Source organism: Camarhynchus parvulus, chromosome 28 (genome assembly GCF_901933205.1).
Source record: "Camarhynchus parvulus chromosome 28, STF_HiC, whole genome shotgun sequence".
In the NCBI taxonomy this organism is placed as follows: domain Eukaryota; kingdom Metazoa; phylum Chordata; class Aves; order Passeriformes; family Thraupidae; genus Camarhynchus; species Camarhynchus parvulus.
The window spans coordinates 1,248,426-1,267,770 of NC_044598.1; the positions used below are offsets into that span (position 1 = coordinate 1,248,426).

Genomic DNA, 19,345 nt, shown 5'->3' on the forward strand with positions numbered 1-19,345 from the left:
GCGGGTGTGGGGTGGCACGGGCAGGGACACCTTATCCCAGGGGAGTTCCTGGGGACCTTGGTGGGGCCGGGTGCGCGGGTGGGTGCGTGTGTGTGCGTGTGTGTGCGGGTGCCCACCGAGCGGGTGCCACCCCGTGGCCCCCCAGCCCTGTGCCCCCTCCCCCGGCCGGTCCCGGCCCCCGGGGGGGTGAAGAAGGTGCCGAGGCGGCGGCGGGGGAGTCGCCTCCGGTAACCGGGTGTTTATTGGGGCCGCGGGGTACAGCCCGCGGGCGGCCGCATGCATGGCCGCTCTGGGGGGGGGGCTCCCGCCGCCCCCTGCCCTATTTACAGCCTGCCACCCCCTGGGGACCTGCCACTCCCCCGCGACACGCCACCCCGGGTGGGTGCCGGGCAGGGGTGGCACCGAAAGGGCACCCTTTGCCAGCAGAGAGTGGGTTCGGTGGGGACCCCCCCGCGGTGCCCCCCACCCCGGCTGTGCTTTCCAGGAGGGGGTGCCGGGGGGGAAGGATGGGCAACCCCCAGGCTGGCACTGGGAAAGGGCTGACCCCAGACTGGGGGTGGGAGTGTGCCCCGTCCCCAGATAACGCCACACTCGGGGGGCCCCCAGCCCCCCGCACCCAAAGCGCTCACCAGGTTCCATCACCACAACCAAAGCACCCCCGCGGGTGTCCCCAGGGGGCTGGCAGCACCCCCCGGGTGCCACTGCGGGGCTGCGGGCTGGGGGGCACGGCCCAGTGCCCGTGTCCGTCTGTCCATCCTGCTGCCCCCCAGGGATGCCCCTCCCGGGGTGCTGGGGCCCCGGCTCCGGCCTGGGGAGGGGACACGGTGGAGGGTCCACCCCGGCACAAGGGACAACAGCGCAGCCGGAGCGCAGGGCACTGCCCCACGCCAGCCGGGGGCACCCCCAAACCCTATCCGGGGGCACCCAGGGGGTGCCTGTCCCCCCCTCACCCATGCAGCACCTCACCCCATGCCCGCAGCTCCTGCCCGGCCCCCGTCCCTGTCCCCAGGGAGCCGGGTCCCCATCAGTGTCCTGGCCGGGGACGCGCACAGGGCGGCACCCTATTTTCCCGAGGGAGTCCGCTCCACGCCGTAGCGCAGGAGGTGGTGCAGGTCCGTCAGCGGCCGCGGGGTGCCCGCTGCCCGCGCTGCCCGCGCTGCCGTCCCGTGCCGCCCGTAGCCGCCCGCGCCGCCGCCGCTGTTGAACGTGTGGTTCCTCTTGAGATGGGCGCCGGGGCGGCCCGTGCCGTTGTTGGCGTTGAAGTTCAGCTGCTCGGGGTGCCAGGGCGGCCCCTCGGTAAAAGTCTCCCCCTCCCCGCTGGGTGCCGACACCACCCGCCGGCGCTCGGGGCTGGGGGTGCGCGCCGCGCCGAAGTCGCCGTAGGAGCTGCGGGGCGGGCGGCGGGCGCCGGCGGGGGGGTGCTGCCGGGTGCGGGGCCCCTCCTGAGGGTCTCGACCCCAGTGCCCGTCGCCTGAGGAGTCGCTGAGTTCGGCCTCCAGCTCCTGGTCCACCAGGATGGCGTGGCAGGAGAGGGGGATGCCCCGCGGGGCGGCCGGAGCCGCCGTGCCCCCGCCCGGCGCCCGCGGGGCCGGAGCCTCCTCCAGGGTCCCGCAAAGCCGCGTTGATGATGTTGTGACTCTGCTCCCAGCTGCAGTTCTGGAGGGCGCCGGGGCAGCGTTTCTGCTGCAGCGGGGTCTGCTCCGGCGTGGGCAGCACCCCCGAGTCCAGGTCGTGCTGGGTGACCTTGCCCAGCTCCTTGGGCCACCCGTTGGGCATGAGCGGGGCCAGCAGCGCTCCCCGTGCCCGCCGCTCGCCCAGGCGGCTGACGCTCACCACCGACTCACTGTGCGCCAGGATCGTCTCCTTGTCCTTGCGCCGCGCCAGCTCCTTGCGGTCCCGGTGCCCGATGAACCAGCACACGCTGAAACCGGAGATGACGGCGCCGATGACGAAGGCGGCGACGGAGGAGATCACCAGGAGGTTCACCGACACCAGCCCGTCCGGCTCGTCCACGAAGCTCTCCGTCACCAGCCCTGGCGTTGGGGACACGTCAGGGACCTGTGGGCGCCGCCACCGCGTCCCGCCCGCCCCGCCCCGGCCCCGCACTCACCCTCGCACTCGCCCAGGTGGGACGTGCTGCCGCCGGCGATGTCCTGCTCGAAGGCCACCCTGGGGGTGCAAATTGGGGGGGTCAGTGGGTCCCAAATGGCCTGGCAGAGTCTCCCATCTCCCGTCAGCGAGCAGGGAGTTGGTTGGGGCTGCAGGAGCTCTCTGGGGACACCACTGTCCCCCTGCACGTCGCCAGGCCTGGCAGCGTTACCTGGGGCTGGGCTCCAGGAAGATGCAGGAGCCCTCCGGTGTCCAGCCACAGTAGGGATCCCGGCTCCCCAGGCAGTTCCTGGCAGGGAGCAGAGATGTCAGGCTCAGCCCCGATGGGGGACACAGCACCCCGGTCCCCACAAGGGACTCTGTCCCCACCCTGTGCTGTGCCTCAGTTTCCCCAGCCACGCTCCCAGCCGTGCTGAGCCCGGCCCAGCCCCAGGCACTCACTTCATGCAGCCCGAGTGCTGCTGGCAGCGAGCCACGGGCACCCTGGCCACGCACGGGGGGAAGGCCAGCAGCAGGGACCCCGCAGCCTTGTCCAGCTCCAGCCCCAGGAGCCGCCGCTCGTCCTCCGTGTCCCGGCCACACCTGGGGACAGGGCAGAGCTCATCATGGCCCCAGCCCTGGGGGGCCCTCCACAGAGCCTGGCCCAGTCCGGAGGAGGTTTTCTCATCCATCCATCCATCCATCCATCCATCCATCCATCCATCCATCCATCCATCCATCCATCCATCCAAGCACCCCACCCACTCCTTTTACTGCCCCCTCTCCTTCCCCTGGCACCCTGGCACTCACCTCCCGGGCTGGTAGGTCTCAAACTCCTCCAGGAAGATGCTCTGGCTGCCAGGGGCAGAGGGCACAGGGCTGCTGGTGGCGTTGGGCAGGATGAGGAACTTGAGCACGGTGCCGGTGCTGGAGCCCAGGAACACCACGGTGTGGTTGCCCCACGGCCCCGCTGCCTTGTCCACCACGATCTTACGGAGCTGGTACCTGCGTGGGGAGGGAGTGGTGCTGGGGTGTGGGGGAATCCAGGGGTCCCCAGGGAGGGGAAAGGGTGAGGGCCCCAGCCCCACATGCCCATCTCCATGTCCCCATCCCCAGCCCTATGTCCCCAGCTCCAGCCCCACATCCCTGTCCCCATTCCCACCCCCCCATCCCCAGCTCCCTGTCCTCATTCCATGTCCCTGTCCCCATTCCATGTCCCTGTCCCCATTCCTGTCCCTGTCCCCATTCCTGTCCCTGTCCCCATCCCTGCTCACGCCCTGGCTGCCCTGCCGGCGGGAGGCTGCGGCCCAAGAGCGCGGCTTGATTAATTCCCCATCAAGCAGCAATTAAGGCAGATTTAATTAGGACGAGACAATCTTGACTGCAAAGTGTATGAGATTTATCAGCTCTCCCAGCGCTCCCAGGGCTGGCACAAGCATGAAAGGCAGCACGGGAGGCTCTGACCAGCCCCTCCCAGCCCCTCCCAGCCCTCCCAGTGCCCCCCAGTGCCCCCCAGTGTCCCCAAGTCGCCCGGGCACCCACCGGGTCATGGTGCGGAGGATCCAGGGGGCGTTGCCCAGGGCCGGCACCGCCTCGTCCATCAGCGGGTGCGTCTTGACGAAGTTGAGGATCTCGTCGGGGAAGGCGCTGGAGGAGTTGTAGCGCATCCCCGGGGAGGCGCAGCAGCCGGGCCTGCGGCCAGGGCACGGCTCAGTGGCGCTGTCCCCAGGCTGTCCCCGTCCCAGCAGATACTGACCGTGGCTGCCATCACCCCTGTCCCCATCCCTTGTCCCTGTCCCCATCCCTGTTCCTTTCCCCAATCCCACCACTGTCCCTGCCACTAACAGTCCTTGCCATCTCTGTCCCCAGCCCTGTCCCTCACCGTGGCTTTGGCACCATGTCCTCTGGCACGGGTGTCCAGATGGACTCGGGTGATTTCTGCTCCCGGAACCGTCCCTCGAACACGGCGGCCACCTGGGTCATGTCGAAGGCGCAGACGGCGGAGCCGGGAATGCTGCGGGGACACGGCTGTGGGGTGAGCACGGGGAGGCCCCAGCGAGTGCCAGGGGCCCTGCACATCCCAAATGGAAATGAGTCCATTTCCTGCCCAGAACCCAGCTGGACTCATCCCAGGACCCATCCCAGATCCCACTCAGGATCCAGTTTTGATTCCACCCAGATCCCACTCAGGATCCAGCTTTGATTCCACCCAGACCCAGCTCAAATCCCACTGAGCCTGGGCAGTCTGGGCAGGGCACAAGAGGCTCTGACCTGTTGGTGGGCGTGGAGAACACGGCCAGGACCACGGGGCGCCCGTCCAGCTCCAGGATGTCCGTCACGGCTTGGATGACGTTGAAGTAGAAGTGGGAATCGCCCGGCACGGAGCAGTTGAGCCGGGCCTTGAGGAAGGACGTCCACTGCTTCTCCAGCACCCGCTGCGAGCCCCCCATGTCGTTCTTGCACACCCGGGCCACCCGTGACACCACCACCTGTGGGGAGGACACCCGTCACCACCCAACCCCTGTGTCCCTGTCCCCACCCTGGGTGTCCCTGTGGGCATCCCAGAATGGTTTGGGTTGGAAGGGAGCTATGGGATCATAGGGAAATATGGGTTGGACATTAGGAAAAAGTTTTTTACGGGAAGGGTGATAAAGTTCTGGAATGGCTGCCCAGGGAGGTGGTGGAGTCACCATCTCTAGATGTGTTTAACAACGCCTGGATGTGGCACTGGGTTAGGATTAGGGTTCTGCTGAAGTGTTGGGGCTGGGTTGGACTCAACGACCTTTAAAGTCTCTTCCAACCCAGTGAGTCTGTGAATTCTGTGCATTCTGTGCATTCTGTGCATTCTGTGCATTCTGTGCATCTCCCTCCCAGAGGGACCTGTCCCACCTTCTCCAGGTAGTTGAACTCCATGGCGATCTCGCGGAAGAAGAAGTAGACGTGGCTCCTCCATTCCACGGCGTGCACGAAGTAGGGCTCTGCGGGGACAGCGGGGTCAGGGATGGCCCAGCACGGGGTCGCAGGGGACACATGCCCTGTCCTGGCACGGCCCAGGGTGGGCACACACCTTTGAACCACTTGGAGTCGTGTTTGACGGTGCGCAGGGTGGGGCTGTCCCCCAGGCTGCGGTAGATGACGGCGTCGATGGCCAGGAAATCCGTCACCGTGGCGGTGAAGAGCATCCCCCCTGCAGGGGACAGGGTGTCAGCGGGGCTGGGGGACACGGGGCCCGCTGTGACCCCGGCAGTGCCACCACTGACCTGTGAACAGAGCCACGTTGGCGTGCTTGGGGTCGTAGGGACAGCGGGCCATGCCGCTGATGTTGTCCCCGACGGGCTCCAGCGTGTCCATCTAGAGCGGGTGACAGGGGGACGTGAGGGCACACCCTGCCCAAAACCCTTCCATGGGTGCCCCCTCCTCCCCTGACCCCAAAACCCCTTCCCATGGGTGCCCCCTCCCTCACAGGGCCCCATCCCGGGGGCTCACGCTGTAGTTGGCGCAGACGGGGTTGAAGGCGTTGGTGCCACAGACGAACAGGAGGCTCTCGTTCCTCACCAGCAGCACCTTGATGAAATTTCGGCACTCTGCCTGCCGGGGGAGAGGGGACTGTCACCCTCAGCACCCCAAAACCCCCCTCACCTCATCCCACCCCACCCAGGCCCTCATCACTGCCAGGGAATGGCTTAGGGGGGCTGTTCTCTCCTCAGAACTGCATTTATGGGAGCTGAGAACGGGATTTCTGGCCCCCAAGAATTAATTAAAAGCCAATTTAGCCAATCAGCCAATCAATCAGTGATACAACCTGGGAGGGAGTGGGGTGGTGACCCTGGGGAGGGGACAGGGTGTGACACGGCCACGGAAGGTGCTCAGCCCCCACCGGGGGTCCCCGGGGGGGCAGATCCCGCAGCTGTACCTCGTGCTTGCCCTTCATCCTGCAGATGCTGATGTCGTGCTGGTTCGAGCGCCACGTCAGCTTCTGGTGGGGAAAACCAATGTGGGGATGGGGACAAGGCAAGAGCACCCCCCTGAGACCCCCCTGAGGCCCCCTAGAGCTCTCTGAGCCCCCCAGAGCTCCCTGGGACCCCCAGCACCCCCTGGGACCCCCAGCTCTTACCCGGTGGTAGCGCATCTCCGCGGCCCCGCTGGGCTCCAGGCTGACCCGATAGACATTGTCCCTGGGGAGGGGGACACGGGTGTCACCACCCCCCAGCTGGGGTGTGCCCCCAGCACTGGGGCTGCAGGATCCACCCCCAACCCCCCGGGCAGGTTTGGGGTGCTGGGGTGGGCAATGAGCATCACCAGGGCAGTATTGGTGCCGGTGACCCCCCCAGTGCCCCATGGCAGATTTGGGGTGCCCCGGGCAGGGCCCTCCCCAGCAGAGAGGAGTGGGGAGGGTGTTGGGTGCCCCCCCGGTGGAGGGGAGGCTTTGGGGTGCCGGCTCCAGACCTGTCCCCGATGAAGAGGGTCCTGTTGACCTTGAGGATGCGCTGGATGTTGAGGCGCTGGGTGCCCCCCCCGTCGGGGCCCCCCGGGCGGGCGGTGCCGTGCCCCACGAACACGGGGTAGTGCTTCACATCTGGGGGGGCACGGGGGTCACAGGGGCCGGGCCCCCCCACACAGCCCGGGTCACCTCCCTCCTGCCATCAGCCCAAAATCCCTGCCCACGAGCGCCCCCCGCCTGCCTTCACCCCAAAGCACCCCAAACCCTTTCCATAGGTATCCCCAAAATAACCCCAAAGCCCAGCCCTGGTTCTGTCCTATCCTATTCCAAAACCCTCCCTTGGGTGCCCCCTTCTCCCTTCATCCCAACCCCCCCAGCCCCTCTTCCCTTTCCATGCCAGGCCGTGCCCTCTGTGCCCCAGTGCTCCCAGTGCCCCAAGTGCCCCCAGTGCCCGCAGTGCCCCCCGTGCCCCCGTCCCTCTTCCCTTTCCATACCAGGCTGTGTCCCCCGTGCCCCAGTGCCCCAGTGCCCCCCGTGCCCCCGTCCCCCTTCTCTTTCCATGCCAGGCCGTGCCCCCCGTGCCCCAGTGCAGCCCCCCCTTCCCCCCAGCCCCGGTGGGCACTCACAGTCCGGGGGGGCCACGGCGATGGGCCCGGGCTCCTCGGGGAAGGTGCCCCTCGCCATCCTCTGTGCCGCCAGCAGCAGCAGCAGCACCAGGGCCACGCGGGCTGGGGGTGCCATGGTGCCCCCCGCCCCGGCCGGGCACCCACCGCACCTGCGGGCACGGGCAGGGCTGGGAGGGGCAGCGCCCACCGGGAACCCCCCCGGAGCACCCCAAACCCTCGGGTGTCTGCGGGGATTGGGGCCGTGCTGGGGGTTTGTCACCAGCAGTGCGTGGGGATGGCACGGCAGGGCTGGGGACGTGGGGACAGGAGGATGAGGACACATGGACAGAGAGACACGGGGACATGGGGACAAGAGGGAAGCCAGAGAGGCTCTTCCCCCTCCCAAAACGCCACCGGGATGTCCTGGAAGATCTCCAGGGACGCCTCAGAGCGTCACAGCACCCCCCACGCAAACAGCCCCAGTGTCACCGCCACTGTCCCCTCACCACGCTGGGCCACCATCCCCGCCATCCCCACCATCCCCACCATCCCCACCATCCCCACCATCCCCGCCATCCCCGCCATCCCCACCATCCCCACCCTGCCGCGCGTCCCCGAGGGGCTGGGGCCGGGCTGGGTAATTAGCAGCCAGGCAGGGAATTAATTGATCATTAATTCCATGGGAGCCGGCAGCGATCGAAGCGGCGGCCTCGTCCCCCGCGGGGACCGGGGACGGTGACATTGTGGGCGCTGGGGGCGGTGACATTGTGGGCGCTGGGGGTCACGGGCGGTGCCAGGGGGGACGCGTCCCCAGCCCCTCGGTGGTGTCACCGGCCCCCCGTGAGAGCCGGCACCGTCCCCAGCCCGTCCCCTTGCGGTGCCACAGCCCCCGGGGACATCTGACCCCGACCCTGCTGTGCCACAGCCCCGGGCAGGAGGTGACCCCGGTGGGACCCGACCCCGGTGTCACAGCCCCTGGGGACAACTGACCCCGTCCTCAGGGTGTCACCGCCCCGGGGACACCCAGCCACGTCCCCACTGTCTCAGGGACACCCGAACCTGTCCCCACAGTGCCACAGCTCCCAGTGACGCCCAGCTTTGTCCCCACGGTGTCCCCAGCAAGCAGCACATGAGCGGTTTGTGCCCGGTTTGTCACACAGCGGCACCCGAAAGCCGCCAAGCGCCGGAGCGAGGAAGGGGGACCCCAAAAAGGCACGGCAGGGCAGGGCTCGGTGTCCCTGAGAATCCTCCCTCGGGGGGCTCGGGGGGGGCCGTGCCGCAGCCTCGGGTCCCCGAGCGGGGCTCCGGTGTCGCCGTCCCCAGCCGGGCGGTGACAGCGAGCGGCGCAGGGTAAGCGGAGCCTGCGGCGCCATAAATGCCAGCGATTGTGCGGGAAAAGAAAAGGCAGCGGGAGGAGGGGGGCACAGGGAGGAGGGGGCACGGCGGGGAGGGGGACACGGCGACGGGGGGGGTGACACACAGGGACCCATTCACGGCGGCGGCGGAGCAGGGGGACGGTCCCCAGCGTGGCTGTGGGGAAACTGAGGCACCGGAGGGGACAGAGGGATGTGCCGGGGGTGAGGGGGGGTCTCCACTCGGATATCCCCGAAACGGAGCGGGTGAGCGGCCTCGGGCACGTCCCTCGTCCCTGTCCCTGCTCCGTGCCTCAGTTTCCCCACCGCAGAGCACGCTCAGCCCTCGCCCCGACACACAAAGCTTTGGGGGGCGGGGGGAGCTGCTTGAGCTGTGCCACCCCCCCCTCCCCGGCATCTCCGCGACCCCCGGCACTGGGGAATGGGGCAGGAAGGGGGGGCAGACCCAGCGTCCCCCCTCTTGCTGCAATCCCGGCGGCTCTGAGCACAGCGGGATCTCTGATCCCACCGAGGGGGTGTCCCTGCCGGGGGGGGCCCCTTCCCGTCCCTTCCCGTCCCTTCCCGCGCCATCCGCCCCCCCAGCGCCGCGCTCTGCCCACCTGAGCTGCTCCGGCCGCCTCCGCCGCCGCCCGGTGTCACCGCTGTCCCCTGGGCTGGCAGGGGGGTCCCATGCCGGGGGTGCCACCCCCCCCTCCAGGACGCCCCGGCGTCCCGAGAGCCGCTCAGCTGTCACATCAACCCCCCGCGACCCCCGGGGGAGGGGGCCCGCGCCCCCCGCCCGCGCCAGGTGGGAAGGTAGGGCTGATGTCACCGTAACCGGAGCCAGCGACCCCCCCCACCCCGGCAGCTGTCACCCGTGGGACCCCCCCGAGCGGCACCGCGCGCGGAGCCACCCGTGAGACCCCCCCGGACACAGAGCGGGGACAGAGGGACAGCGGGGACCCCCCCACGGGTCCCCCACCCTCATGAACCCCTTGGGAGGGCGGTGGGAAAGAGGGGGGGACACACCGGGAATGGGGGGACACCGAGAAGGGAGGGACTCCAGGGAAGGGGGCACACCCTGGGAAACACGGGGGACAGTGGGAAAGGGGGGACACTGGACAATGGGGGGACATTGGGAAGGGGACAATCTGGGACAGGGGGGACACACTGAGGGATGGGGGGTGGCAAAGGCAGACGACACCAACAATGAAATCCCCGACAATTCAACTTTTTGGGAATCCTCTCCCTGGTATAATCTCAACATCCACATCCCTCTCCGTCTGTCTAGTGCCGGATTTTGGGGTCATTTCCTTCAGAAAGCGCCCAACGCCAATAAGAAATCAGTAATTAGTTATGCTAATGAGGCATTTACACCTCCCCCACATGCTCCAGCCCCCAAAATGTGGCCCCCGGTGCTCGCCCAGTGGGGTCACACGGTGGCACCCCCATTGCCACAGAGGGGTTTGGGGGTCACCAGCAGTGCCCCCCCAAGTGCTGCCCCCCCCCAATCCCAGCTGCTGCTGCCGCCGGGGCTGGGGGGCTGAGCCCCCCCCGGGTTTCCGTTGCGGGGCCGGTTCAGATGGCAGAGCCAGGAAGCAGCTGTCCCCACGGCAGGGCCGGAGCAAATGTCACCCCGGCCACCTGGCACCGCGCGCTGGCCTTGTCCCCGTCCCCGTCTCCTGCCGCGGGTCCCCCCGTTCGGAGCGGGGGCAGCAGCACCCCCAGAGCCGCGGGGCTGCCCAGAGGACGGGGGAACACCAGCGCCGGGGGGTCCCCGCGTGGTGACGGGGACGGGGGGGTCACGGGGGGGGACACAGCACCCACCATTTACCTTGGCGCTTCCACGGCCCCGCCGGCGGCTCAAATGTCCCCCCGGGCCTCCCGCTCCGGTTACCGGCTCCGCTTACAGCTGCCGTTTATAGCCCCGCTCCCTGTCCCTTGTCCTCGTCCCTGTCCCCTCCCCATCGCCCACCGGGTGGGGACACAGGCTCCGAGCCCCCCAGGACACCGCCAGCGACCAAGGGCGTCCGGCCCCGGCACGGGCACGGGGGCTGGTGCGGACCCCGCGGTCACCTTGGGCGGCTTTGCCACCCCCCGTGGGTGCCCGGAGGCGGCCCCAGTTGCTGGGAGCCCCTCGGTCCCCCCCGGGTGCCACCCATGGGTGCCCCGACACGTCCCCTCCAGCACGCCGCCGGTGCTGGTGGCCGGCCAGAGCCGCATGGTGATTTGCATATTAAATCCAGGCTCATCTGCATATTAAGAACGGTTTCCTAGCGAGGAGGATCACGCGGCACGCCGAAATAAACCCCGGGAGGGGGGGACGGGACGCAGAGGGGGTGGCAGACGGAGTGCCGTGTGTCCCCCCTCCCCAATTCACAGCCCTTGTCCCCTGTTGTCCCCCCCAGTTCACTGCCTTTGTCCCCTTGTCCCCCCCAGCACAGGATCCTCCCGTGTCCTGCTGCTCTCCCCAAGCCACTCGTCCTCACTGGCACACATCCCCCCTGTCCCTGCTGTGCCCCAAAAACTGTCACCCCCCTTGTCCCCAAAGGGCAGGCACGAGCCTGCCCCTCCAAAACACCCATTCCCCTCATCCCCCTTGTCCCCAAAGCCCCACTTCATCCATTGCCCTTATTCCCCGTGTCCCCAAAGCCCCCCTCGTCCCCAAGGCACTCACCCTGGTCCTGTGCCACCCCAGGGGCTCTGTGCCCTGGCGGGGTCCCCTCGGTGTCACCCTGCCACCCCTCTTTGTCACCCGCATGGCCCCAGGGCGGTGACAGGAGCAGATCCGGCCGCTCCGAGTCACCTCCTCCGGCCTCGTGCCTCAGTTCCCCTTCAGGAGGGAAGAGGGAACCCCCTGTTCCTGCCCCAGCCTGGCACCGCCCCGGGAACCCCCACCCAGAGCCCTGCCAGTCCCGGGATGGCACCACCCCGTGCACCCGGCCTGTCCCATCCCTGTCCCCAGGGGCTCCTGGCACCTCCTGATGGAGCCCCCGTCCCCAGGGTGGCCCAGTCCCGAGGAGCCCCATCCCCAGTGTCCCCTTTCCGTGTCCCTGTGGGATCCCTGAGGGGCAGCAGCTCCCGGCCCGGCCCCACGGGGACCCTGCAATAACGCCTGCAGTGTTTGCATCCGGCTCAGGGAGCCCTGCAATCACAGCCGGGACAGGGAGCCCGGCATTCCCGGCCTGGGAGGCTGCTGAACACACCCACAGCACCCACAGCACCCACAGGCACCCCGAACCCGCCCCGAACCCGCCCCAGTGCTCAGAGAGCAGCCCTACAATCACAGCCCGCTGATCCCAGAGCCAGAGGAGCTGGGCTTGGCTCTGGGAGGTCGGCACCAAGGGTCCGTCCCAAAGGCACGTCGGTTTTTAAGCCCTAATAAAGTTGGGATGTTGGTTTGGGGGTTTTTTGGGGGTTTGTTGGATTCAGGTCCCCCCTCCCCGTGTCACCCACACTGTCCTGCTGGGGACAATGGGGCTGCTGCACTCTCCCAGGGCCAGCAGTTCCCAGTAGGATTATCTTCAAACTCCTACTTGTATTTAAATAAGGTTAAATATAAATATCTGCTGGGCTCAATGGGCAGCGAGGGGCTGGGGGTGGCAGGTCACCTCAATGTCACTGCAGTGTCACCACAGTGTCACCGCAGTGTCATTACCCTGCCCAGCACCCTGCTGGCCCCTGCTGTGATGACGGCCCGGAGGTGGCACTCAGGTGCCTCCCTTCCCTCCTGGAGCCACCCACCTCCCAGGCACACCCAGGGTGGGGACACCAGAGGGGACAGGAGACACGGCCACCCCCAGCAAATCTCCTCCTGCCACCCCCGGTGTGCCCAGAGGGTGACAAAGTGACAAGTGGCTTCCGGTGCCAAAGTGTGGGTGAGAGCACGTGAGGCTTCACCCTCCTCCTCCTCCTTTCCTCACATCCCGCTCTCTGTTTTGGAAGTGTCCTCTGACCCAGCTGGGGACAGATGGGGCTTTGTGGGGTGACACCCACCCCCCAGCCCCGTGAGCGCCCAGCTCAGAGCCCCACGGGGCCAGGATGGGCCCTGGGAGTGCCGGGGGACCGGGGGAGCGTGGGAGGGGGATGAGGGAGGATGCAGGAGGTGCAGGGGATGTGCAGATGGAGCAGGGATGTGGGATGTGCAGGGGGACGTGGGCTGGGAGGCAGCGGGGAGGATGGGATGGGGGGGGAGGATGGGATGGAGGATGGAGGATGGGATGGAGGAGGGAGGATGGGATGGAGGATGCAGGCTGGGTTAGGGGACACAGGGTGGGATGTGAGATGGGGTGCAGGCCAAGATATGGAATGGGATGCAGGTCAGGATATAGGATGCAGGCTGGGCTGTGGGATGCAGAATGGGATGCAGCATGGGATGCAGGCCAGGCTGTGGGATGCAGGCTGGGATGCAGGCTGGGTTGTGAGTTGCAGGATGGGATGCAGGATGGGAGGATGGGATGCAGGCAGGGCTGTGGGATGCAGGATGGGATGGAGGATTCAAGCAGGGTTGTGGGATGCAGGATTCAGGCTGGGATGCAGGATGGGATGCAGGATGCAGGCAGGGCTGTGGGATGCAGGCAGGGCTGTGGGATGCAGGATGGGATGCAGGATTCAGGCGGCTGTGGGATGCAGGCGGATGGGATGCAGGATGCAGGCTGAGATGCAAGCAGGGCTCTGGGATGCAGGATTCAGGCTCCGGGATGCAGGCCGGGCTCCGGGATGCCAGCGGCGGCAGAACAAAGGGCCATTGTTCCCAGCGCCGCCTCCGCGCTGCCGCCTCGCCGGAAGGTCCGAGCGGCCTCGCCGCCCTCGGAGCTGCTCCTCGTTCTGCCGGCGCTGCCCGCGGCACCCACCAGGCACCGCTGCCACCGCTGTCACCGTCACTGTCACTGCCACCCCCACCGCCACCACCGGCGCCAACAGCCTCGGGGCACGAGGGTGTCCCTGTCCCCTGCCAGGCCCTGCCAGGTGTGCCAGGTGCCATCTGTGCCTGGGGGGTGTGCGCGGGGGGTGTCACCGTGTGTCGTGTGTGTGTGTGTGTGTGTGTGTGTGTGTGCAGGTGTCCGTGTGCACAGCAGGTGTCACACGTGTCACATGTCACAGTCAGTGTGTGTGTGCAGGGCTGGCAGGCGGCACCGGGTGGCACACATGTGCAGGAATGTGGGCACCAGCTGGCACCTGTGTGTGACACTGTGTGGGCACCGGGTGGCACCTGTGTGTCTGTGCAGGGGGTGCAGGGGGTGTCAGCGTGTGCAGGTGTGAATGGGGGGCCACATGTCACACATGTGCAGGTGTGTTCATGGCTGTCACATGTCACACGTGCACAGGTATGTTAATGGGTGCCACATGTCACACATGCGCAGGTGTGTTCATGGCTGTCCCACCTGTGACCAGGGCTGTGCACGCAGGGCTGGCACGAGGGACAGGACACAGCAGGGACGGGTTATTTGGGGCACATGGCAAGGATTGGTCCCAGCTCCCACCTCCCAAAGCTCCACCTTGGCCCTCCCTGCTTTCCCGGCGCTGTGTCCCAGCGCTCCCGGCGGGAGGCGATGGATGGGGCGGTCAGAAATGCCTGCGATGTTCCCGCCGTGCATCTCTCGGGGTGACCCATCCCACCCTCCTCCCTCACCGTGAGGCCGTTCCCAGCACTGCCTCCCTCCCCTCCTGGCCCCTGCTCCGTGCCTCAGTTTCCCCACCCGAGCCCCCCGCGGGCTCCCGCAGCCCCACGGTCCCCCGGAGCCAGCGTGTCCCCTCCCGCGTCCCTCCCAGATCCCCCCGGCGCCAAACCCGGCGCTGAGCTCGGCCGCGGCGCTGCCGGGTTTGATGGGATTATCCCGGCGGGCGGGATTACACGGGAGGAGTGAGGATTAGCCACGGCGCATCGGCACGACACTGCCACAGACACTGCCACTGCCACTGCCACTGTCACTGCCACTGTCACTGCCACAGCGACAGCCACTGCCACTGTCACTGCCACTGCCACTGCCACAGCGACAGCCACTGCCACTGTCACTGCCACTGCCACTGCCACAGACACTGCCACTGCCACTGTCACTGCCACTGCCGCTGCCACAGCGACAGCCACTGCCACAGACACGACCACTGTCACTGTCACTGCCACTGCCACTGCCACAGCGACAGCCACTTCCACTATCACAGCCACTGGCTCTGTCACTGCCACAGCCACTGTGACTACCACTGTCACTGCCACTGCCATTGCCACCGCCACTGCCACCGCCACTGTCACTGCCACAGCCACAGCCACTGCCATCGCCATGGCCACCGCAGCGCCACCAGCCGCCCGAACTGGGCTCAACTGGGAGCAACTGGAGCCCAGGTGTGGTGCCAAGCCCAGCCTGGCAGGGCTCCTCCGGGAGCGGTGGCTTCAGCAGCCGCTGTTTAATTAACCGGCTGCTGGGAGCCGGCACAAAGAGACGAGAGGGATCTCTTTTTATCCCCCCTCTTTTTTTTTTTTTAATTTGACAAAATTGTAATTAAATAGGGAGCAAAATCCCGGTAGCACGCGGCAGCCCCTCTGGGAGCTCCTCTGTGCCAGCCCAGTGCTCTTCCTCTCCCCCTGCTTCAGCCAGGGAATGCAACCCCTCATCATCCCCTTCTGGGGGATGCCACCACAGCCTGGGGGTCCCTGGATGGCCCCGAGGCCATCGTGTCCCCTTTGCCGCTGGGCTGGGCACTGCCAGGGCTGCAGGGCCTCCTTTGGGTGCCCCGCTCCGGCTCCATCTCCAGCCCCAGCCCGGGCACGGGGGGCAGAGCCCAGAGCTCCCGGGACGCGGCTCCCGAGGCTCCGGTGCCAATGCACCATGGGCACCAACAGGTTTGGCAGGCACAGCTCCCGCCCGGAGCCGGGATCGCTCCTGCTTTGCTTTGCCTCTCTTTATGTCCCCCAAACGCAGCGGATGCCACCACAGCGGCACCACGGGGAAACCATCCCGGCCCCGCCGGCCTGGCACAGCGAGGGATCGGCGGGGAAAAGCCACCCTGGGCAGCACGGTGTCCGTGTCACCGTGCCCGGTGTCCCTGCCCGGTGTCCCTGCCCGGTGTCCGTGTCACTGTGCCCAGTGTCCCTGCCCGGTGTCCCTGCCCGGTGTCCCTGCCCGGTGTCCGTGCCCGGTGTCCGGTGTCCCTGCCCGGTGTCCCTGCCCGGTGTCCGTGTCACTGTGCCCAGTGTCCCTGCCCAGTGTCCCTGCCCGGTGTCCGTGTCCCTGCCCAGTGTCCCTGCCCGGTGTCCCTGCCTGGTGTCCGTGTCACCGTGCCCGGTGCCAGCCCCCCCGCCACGAGCTGGGATCCGGCCCCAGCGCGGGAGATGCTCCAAGGGCCCGGTGCAGCTCAGCCCACTGAAAAATGAAATCGCATCCAAACTGGCAGGTTTAATTAAAAATATTCCAGCTTGTCTAGGGATACAAACCGCATCCGGCACTGCAGCAGGGATCTGCATCCAGCTCCAGGGCCTGGCGAGCAGGGCCCGGCCCTGCCCCAGCAGCGCCGGGGGAGCGATGGAGGCAGCACAGCAGTTACTGGTTTAACTGGGAGCCAGGCCCGAGGGGACAGGGACACCCAGCCCTGCGGGGACAGGGACACCCAGCCCGGTGTCACTGTCCTGTCTCGTGCCTGGGGGCTCCTGCTGGGGCTGGAAGGGACGCAGAGCCAGCAGAGCCCTGCTCTGGGGGGGCACGGGAGCCCCCCCAGAGGGGACAGCTCTGCCGTGGGGGGCACACGTGAACTGGGCCGTCCCTGTTTGTTTATGGGAACGGCACCAGAACCGTGGGGGGCTCTGGGGAGGGGGGATGAGCTGTGCCCCCCGCACCCACACCTGGCACTGCTGCTGGGGGCCCAGCTGCCCCCGGCACCCCCAGAGCTGAACCCGAGCCCCGGCGCCAGCTCCTGTCCCCCCGCACAAACCGTCCCCGCGCAGCCGCGTGCCCCAGGGGCAGCGGTGGCAGCGGTGACAGCGGTGACCCAGTTCCCGTGGCACCCCGGGGACGCTGCCCGGGGGCTGCAGAGCCACCCTGGCACCCCGGGACCCGCTGGGATGGCACCCGGGGACCCGGCGGGGACACCCGCAGCACCCAGCCCATGCAGGGGACGCACGGCACTGCCCGGACCTGGCACCCCGGGACGGACCCTCGGCCTCATTTTGTGGGGTGCACAGCCGGGGGGGCACACAGGGGGCCCCCTAAAGCGACCCAGCCCTTCCCCAAGGCTGTGTTTGTAGGGCAGGGAGCTCAGCCCCCCCGTCTCCCCGCTCAGCACATCCCCGGGGCGGGACCCGGCCCTGCCGGACCCAAAGAGACCGAGGGTGGCACCGGGGGGGGGACACGGAGGTGCCACGCGTGCCATTGTCACCCCCACCCCCCCAGGCAAGCGCTGCCCCACGGGGGGGTCACTCATGGCAGGTGTCTGACCCCCCCTGCACCCCAGGGTTGGGGCATGGATGGGGGGTCCCCTCTGCAGCCCCCCCGAGCTCATGACCTGGTTCGGCAGAGGGAAACTGAGGCACGGCAGGAGGCAGAGCTCACCCAAGGTCACCCCGTGCCGATGGCACAGCCCCGTGGGCATCGCCCCCCCTGCTCTAACGGGGGGTGCTGAGCCCCCTCCCCAAATCCCTGTGCAGGAAGGGGCCCCCCACTCCCCTCTGCCCCATGGGGGGGGCTGGAGGGGCTGGGGGGGCTCGGGGTGCCCCAGCCCCCGACTGCTCTGGGAGACGTGGGACACGGAGGTCAGGCTGGGGGGGCAGGGGGCTTTGCTGGGTCTGGGGGTGCCCGGGGCACCCCAAGTGAGGGTGCCAGGGGAGGATTGGGGTCAGGCAAAGCCCCCCCAGCCGTGGTGGTTTAGGGTCCCCCCTCGGCTCGGTGCAGTGGTGCTGAGCCCCAAAAGGGGGCACAGAGCCCCCCCAGCCCGGCAGGCGCTGCCTGCACGGCCCCCCCGGCCCTGCCCCGGTACCGGGGGGTGTCAGACCCCCCCGTGCACGGCGGCTCCCCCACTGCTGCTGGCTGCCCCCCCCAAGTCTTGTTCCCACCAAGTTACAGCCCCGAGACAGGGCCGGGCCCCCCCTGCACTTGTGGGGATCTCGCTCTGCCCCCCGCCCAGCCCTGCGGGATTATCTGGGGGGGGGGCACAACCACTGAGCCCCCCAGGCTGAGCCCCGCTGCTCCTTTTGGGGGCTGCACTGGCCGGACCCCCCATGTCCGTCCCTCTGCGCCCCCAGCCCAGCAGAGGCTGCCCGGGGTGGGGGGCACAGACCAACCCCTCCTTTGCACCCCCCCCAAAAACATAAAAACAACGAGCCCTGGCTGCTTCCCAAAGAAACAGCGGAGGCAAAACGGAGCCCGACGAAGCAGAGACACCCCCGATCCTCGTCCCCATCCCCATCCCCATCCCCATCCCCATCCCCATCCCCATCCCCATCCCCATCCCCATCCCCATCCCATCCTCCCGGCTCGGGGCGGGGGGGCTCCGGCTCCCGCGCCCATCGCCGTGTCCCGGGGCTGGGGGGGGTCGCGGTGCCGGTCCGGGGGGCTGATGGGCGGGAGGGGGGCGTGGGAGGGATGGGGGGTGGGACGGGGTGCTGGCTGAAGGGGATGGGGGGGTTAGGGTGCGGGGGGGCTGTCGGGGTGCCGGGCTGGGCAGGGGGGTGCGGGGTCGGGGCGCTGGGGGGATGAGGATGGGGGGAGCACCGGGGTGCTGGGGAGAGCAGGGGTGCTGCGGGTGGGGGCATGGGGCTGCGGGATCAGGGTGCGGGGAGGGTCTCGGGGGACGGGGGGGCCGGGGGTGCGGGATGAGGGTGCCGGGATGCTCGCGGGGTGCAGGGGAGGGCCGGGGGTGCGGGATGGAACTGGGGGGGCCGGGAGGGGGCTGGGGGGGGAGAATTGGGGTGCGGGTGGGACACCCCAGGAGTGCCGGGGTGGGGATGGCGATGCGGGATGGAGGTGCTGGGGGGGCAGCGGTGCAGGGGGGCTCAGGCTGCGGGGAGGGGGCGCAGACGGGTGCGGGTTGGGGGGCGCGGGGGGCCCCTCCAGCCCGTGACCCTTCAAGGTTCCGCCCGCTCCGCTAACAAAAGCGCCGCTTCCCAATGCAGCAGCGGCGGCGGCGGGAGGGGGGAGGGCTGGGGGGCACCCCCTTTTCTCCCTTCCCCCCCAGCCCGGGAGGGGCAGCGGATGGAGCGGGGGGAGGATGGAGCGGGACGGGAGCGCATCGGGAGGGGGCGGGCGGGGGGCGCCGGCCGCGCTCTTACCTCTCCGTCCCGGGGGTCCGGGGGGCTCGGGCACCGCGCACCTGCGCCCACCGGCAGCGGCTCGGCCCGGCCCCGCTCGGCTCCGCTCCGCCGCGGCGGGAGCGCCGGTACCGGGGCCGGGCGGGGCGGGGCCGCGGGGGGGCGGGGGCCCGGGGCCGGGCCCGCCCGGTGGCTGCGGCGGCACCGGGGCCGCTCCGGCAGCAGCGGCGATGGAGGAGCCGCCGCCGCCGGCGCTCCCGGAGCGGCTGCGCCCCCCGCCCTGCCCCCGCCCCGGGGAGGCGGCTCGGCCCGGCCCGGCCCCGGGCCCCGCCCCCGGCGGGGAGGGGGGAGCGCGGGGGGAGCCCGCCCCGCCTGCCTCGGCCCCCCCGCAAAGGGGCAGCGCTCCCCCCGCATTCCCGGGCACCGGCAGCGCTGGCACCGGCCCCCCCGCGCCCCCGCCATCAGTTTCGCGCATCCCGGGGGCCGGGAGGGGCCGGGGTTGATCCCCCCATCTCCTGCCCCGGTTTCCCTCCATCCTTGGCACGAAGAGGGGTTCACACCGAGCCCCCCCATCCTCCGCCTCCGTTTCCCCAGCCCCGGCGCGAAGAGGGGCCGAGGCCGATCC

At 68.9% G+C, this 19,345-nt stretch overlaps 1 protein-coding gene across 1 annotated transcript; it reads right to left on the reverse strand.

Annotated features, from left to right (window-relative positions):
* Positions 1-930: 930 nt before the first annotated feature.
* SEMA6B (semaphorin 6B) lies at positions 931-18,790 on the reverse strand. Its single transcript, XM_030966502.1, is given in 18 exon segments — positions 931-1,548; positions 1,550-2,033; positions 2,111-2,169; positions 2,321-2,398; positions 2,551-2,691; positions 2,899-3,093; positions 3,631-3,780; positions 3,971-4,102; positions 4,360-4,577; positions 4,978-5,066; positions 5,156-5,275; positions 5,349-5,439; positions 5,575-5,676; positions 6,002-6,064; positions 6,203-6,263; positions 6,535-6,664; positions 7,156-7,304; positions 18,742-18,790. Coding segments are annotated over 17 exon segments (2,715 nt in total). The 5' UTR covers positions 7,271-7,304; positions 18,742-18,790; the 3' UTR covers positions 931-1,061.
* Positions 18,791-19,345: the final 555 nt, after the last annotated feature.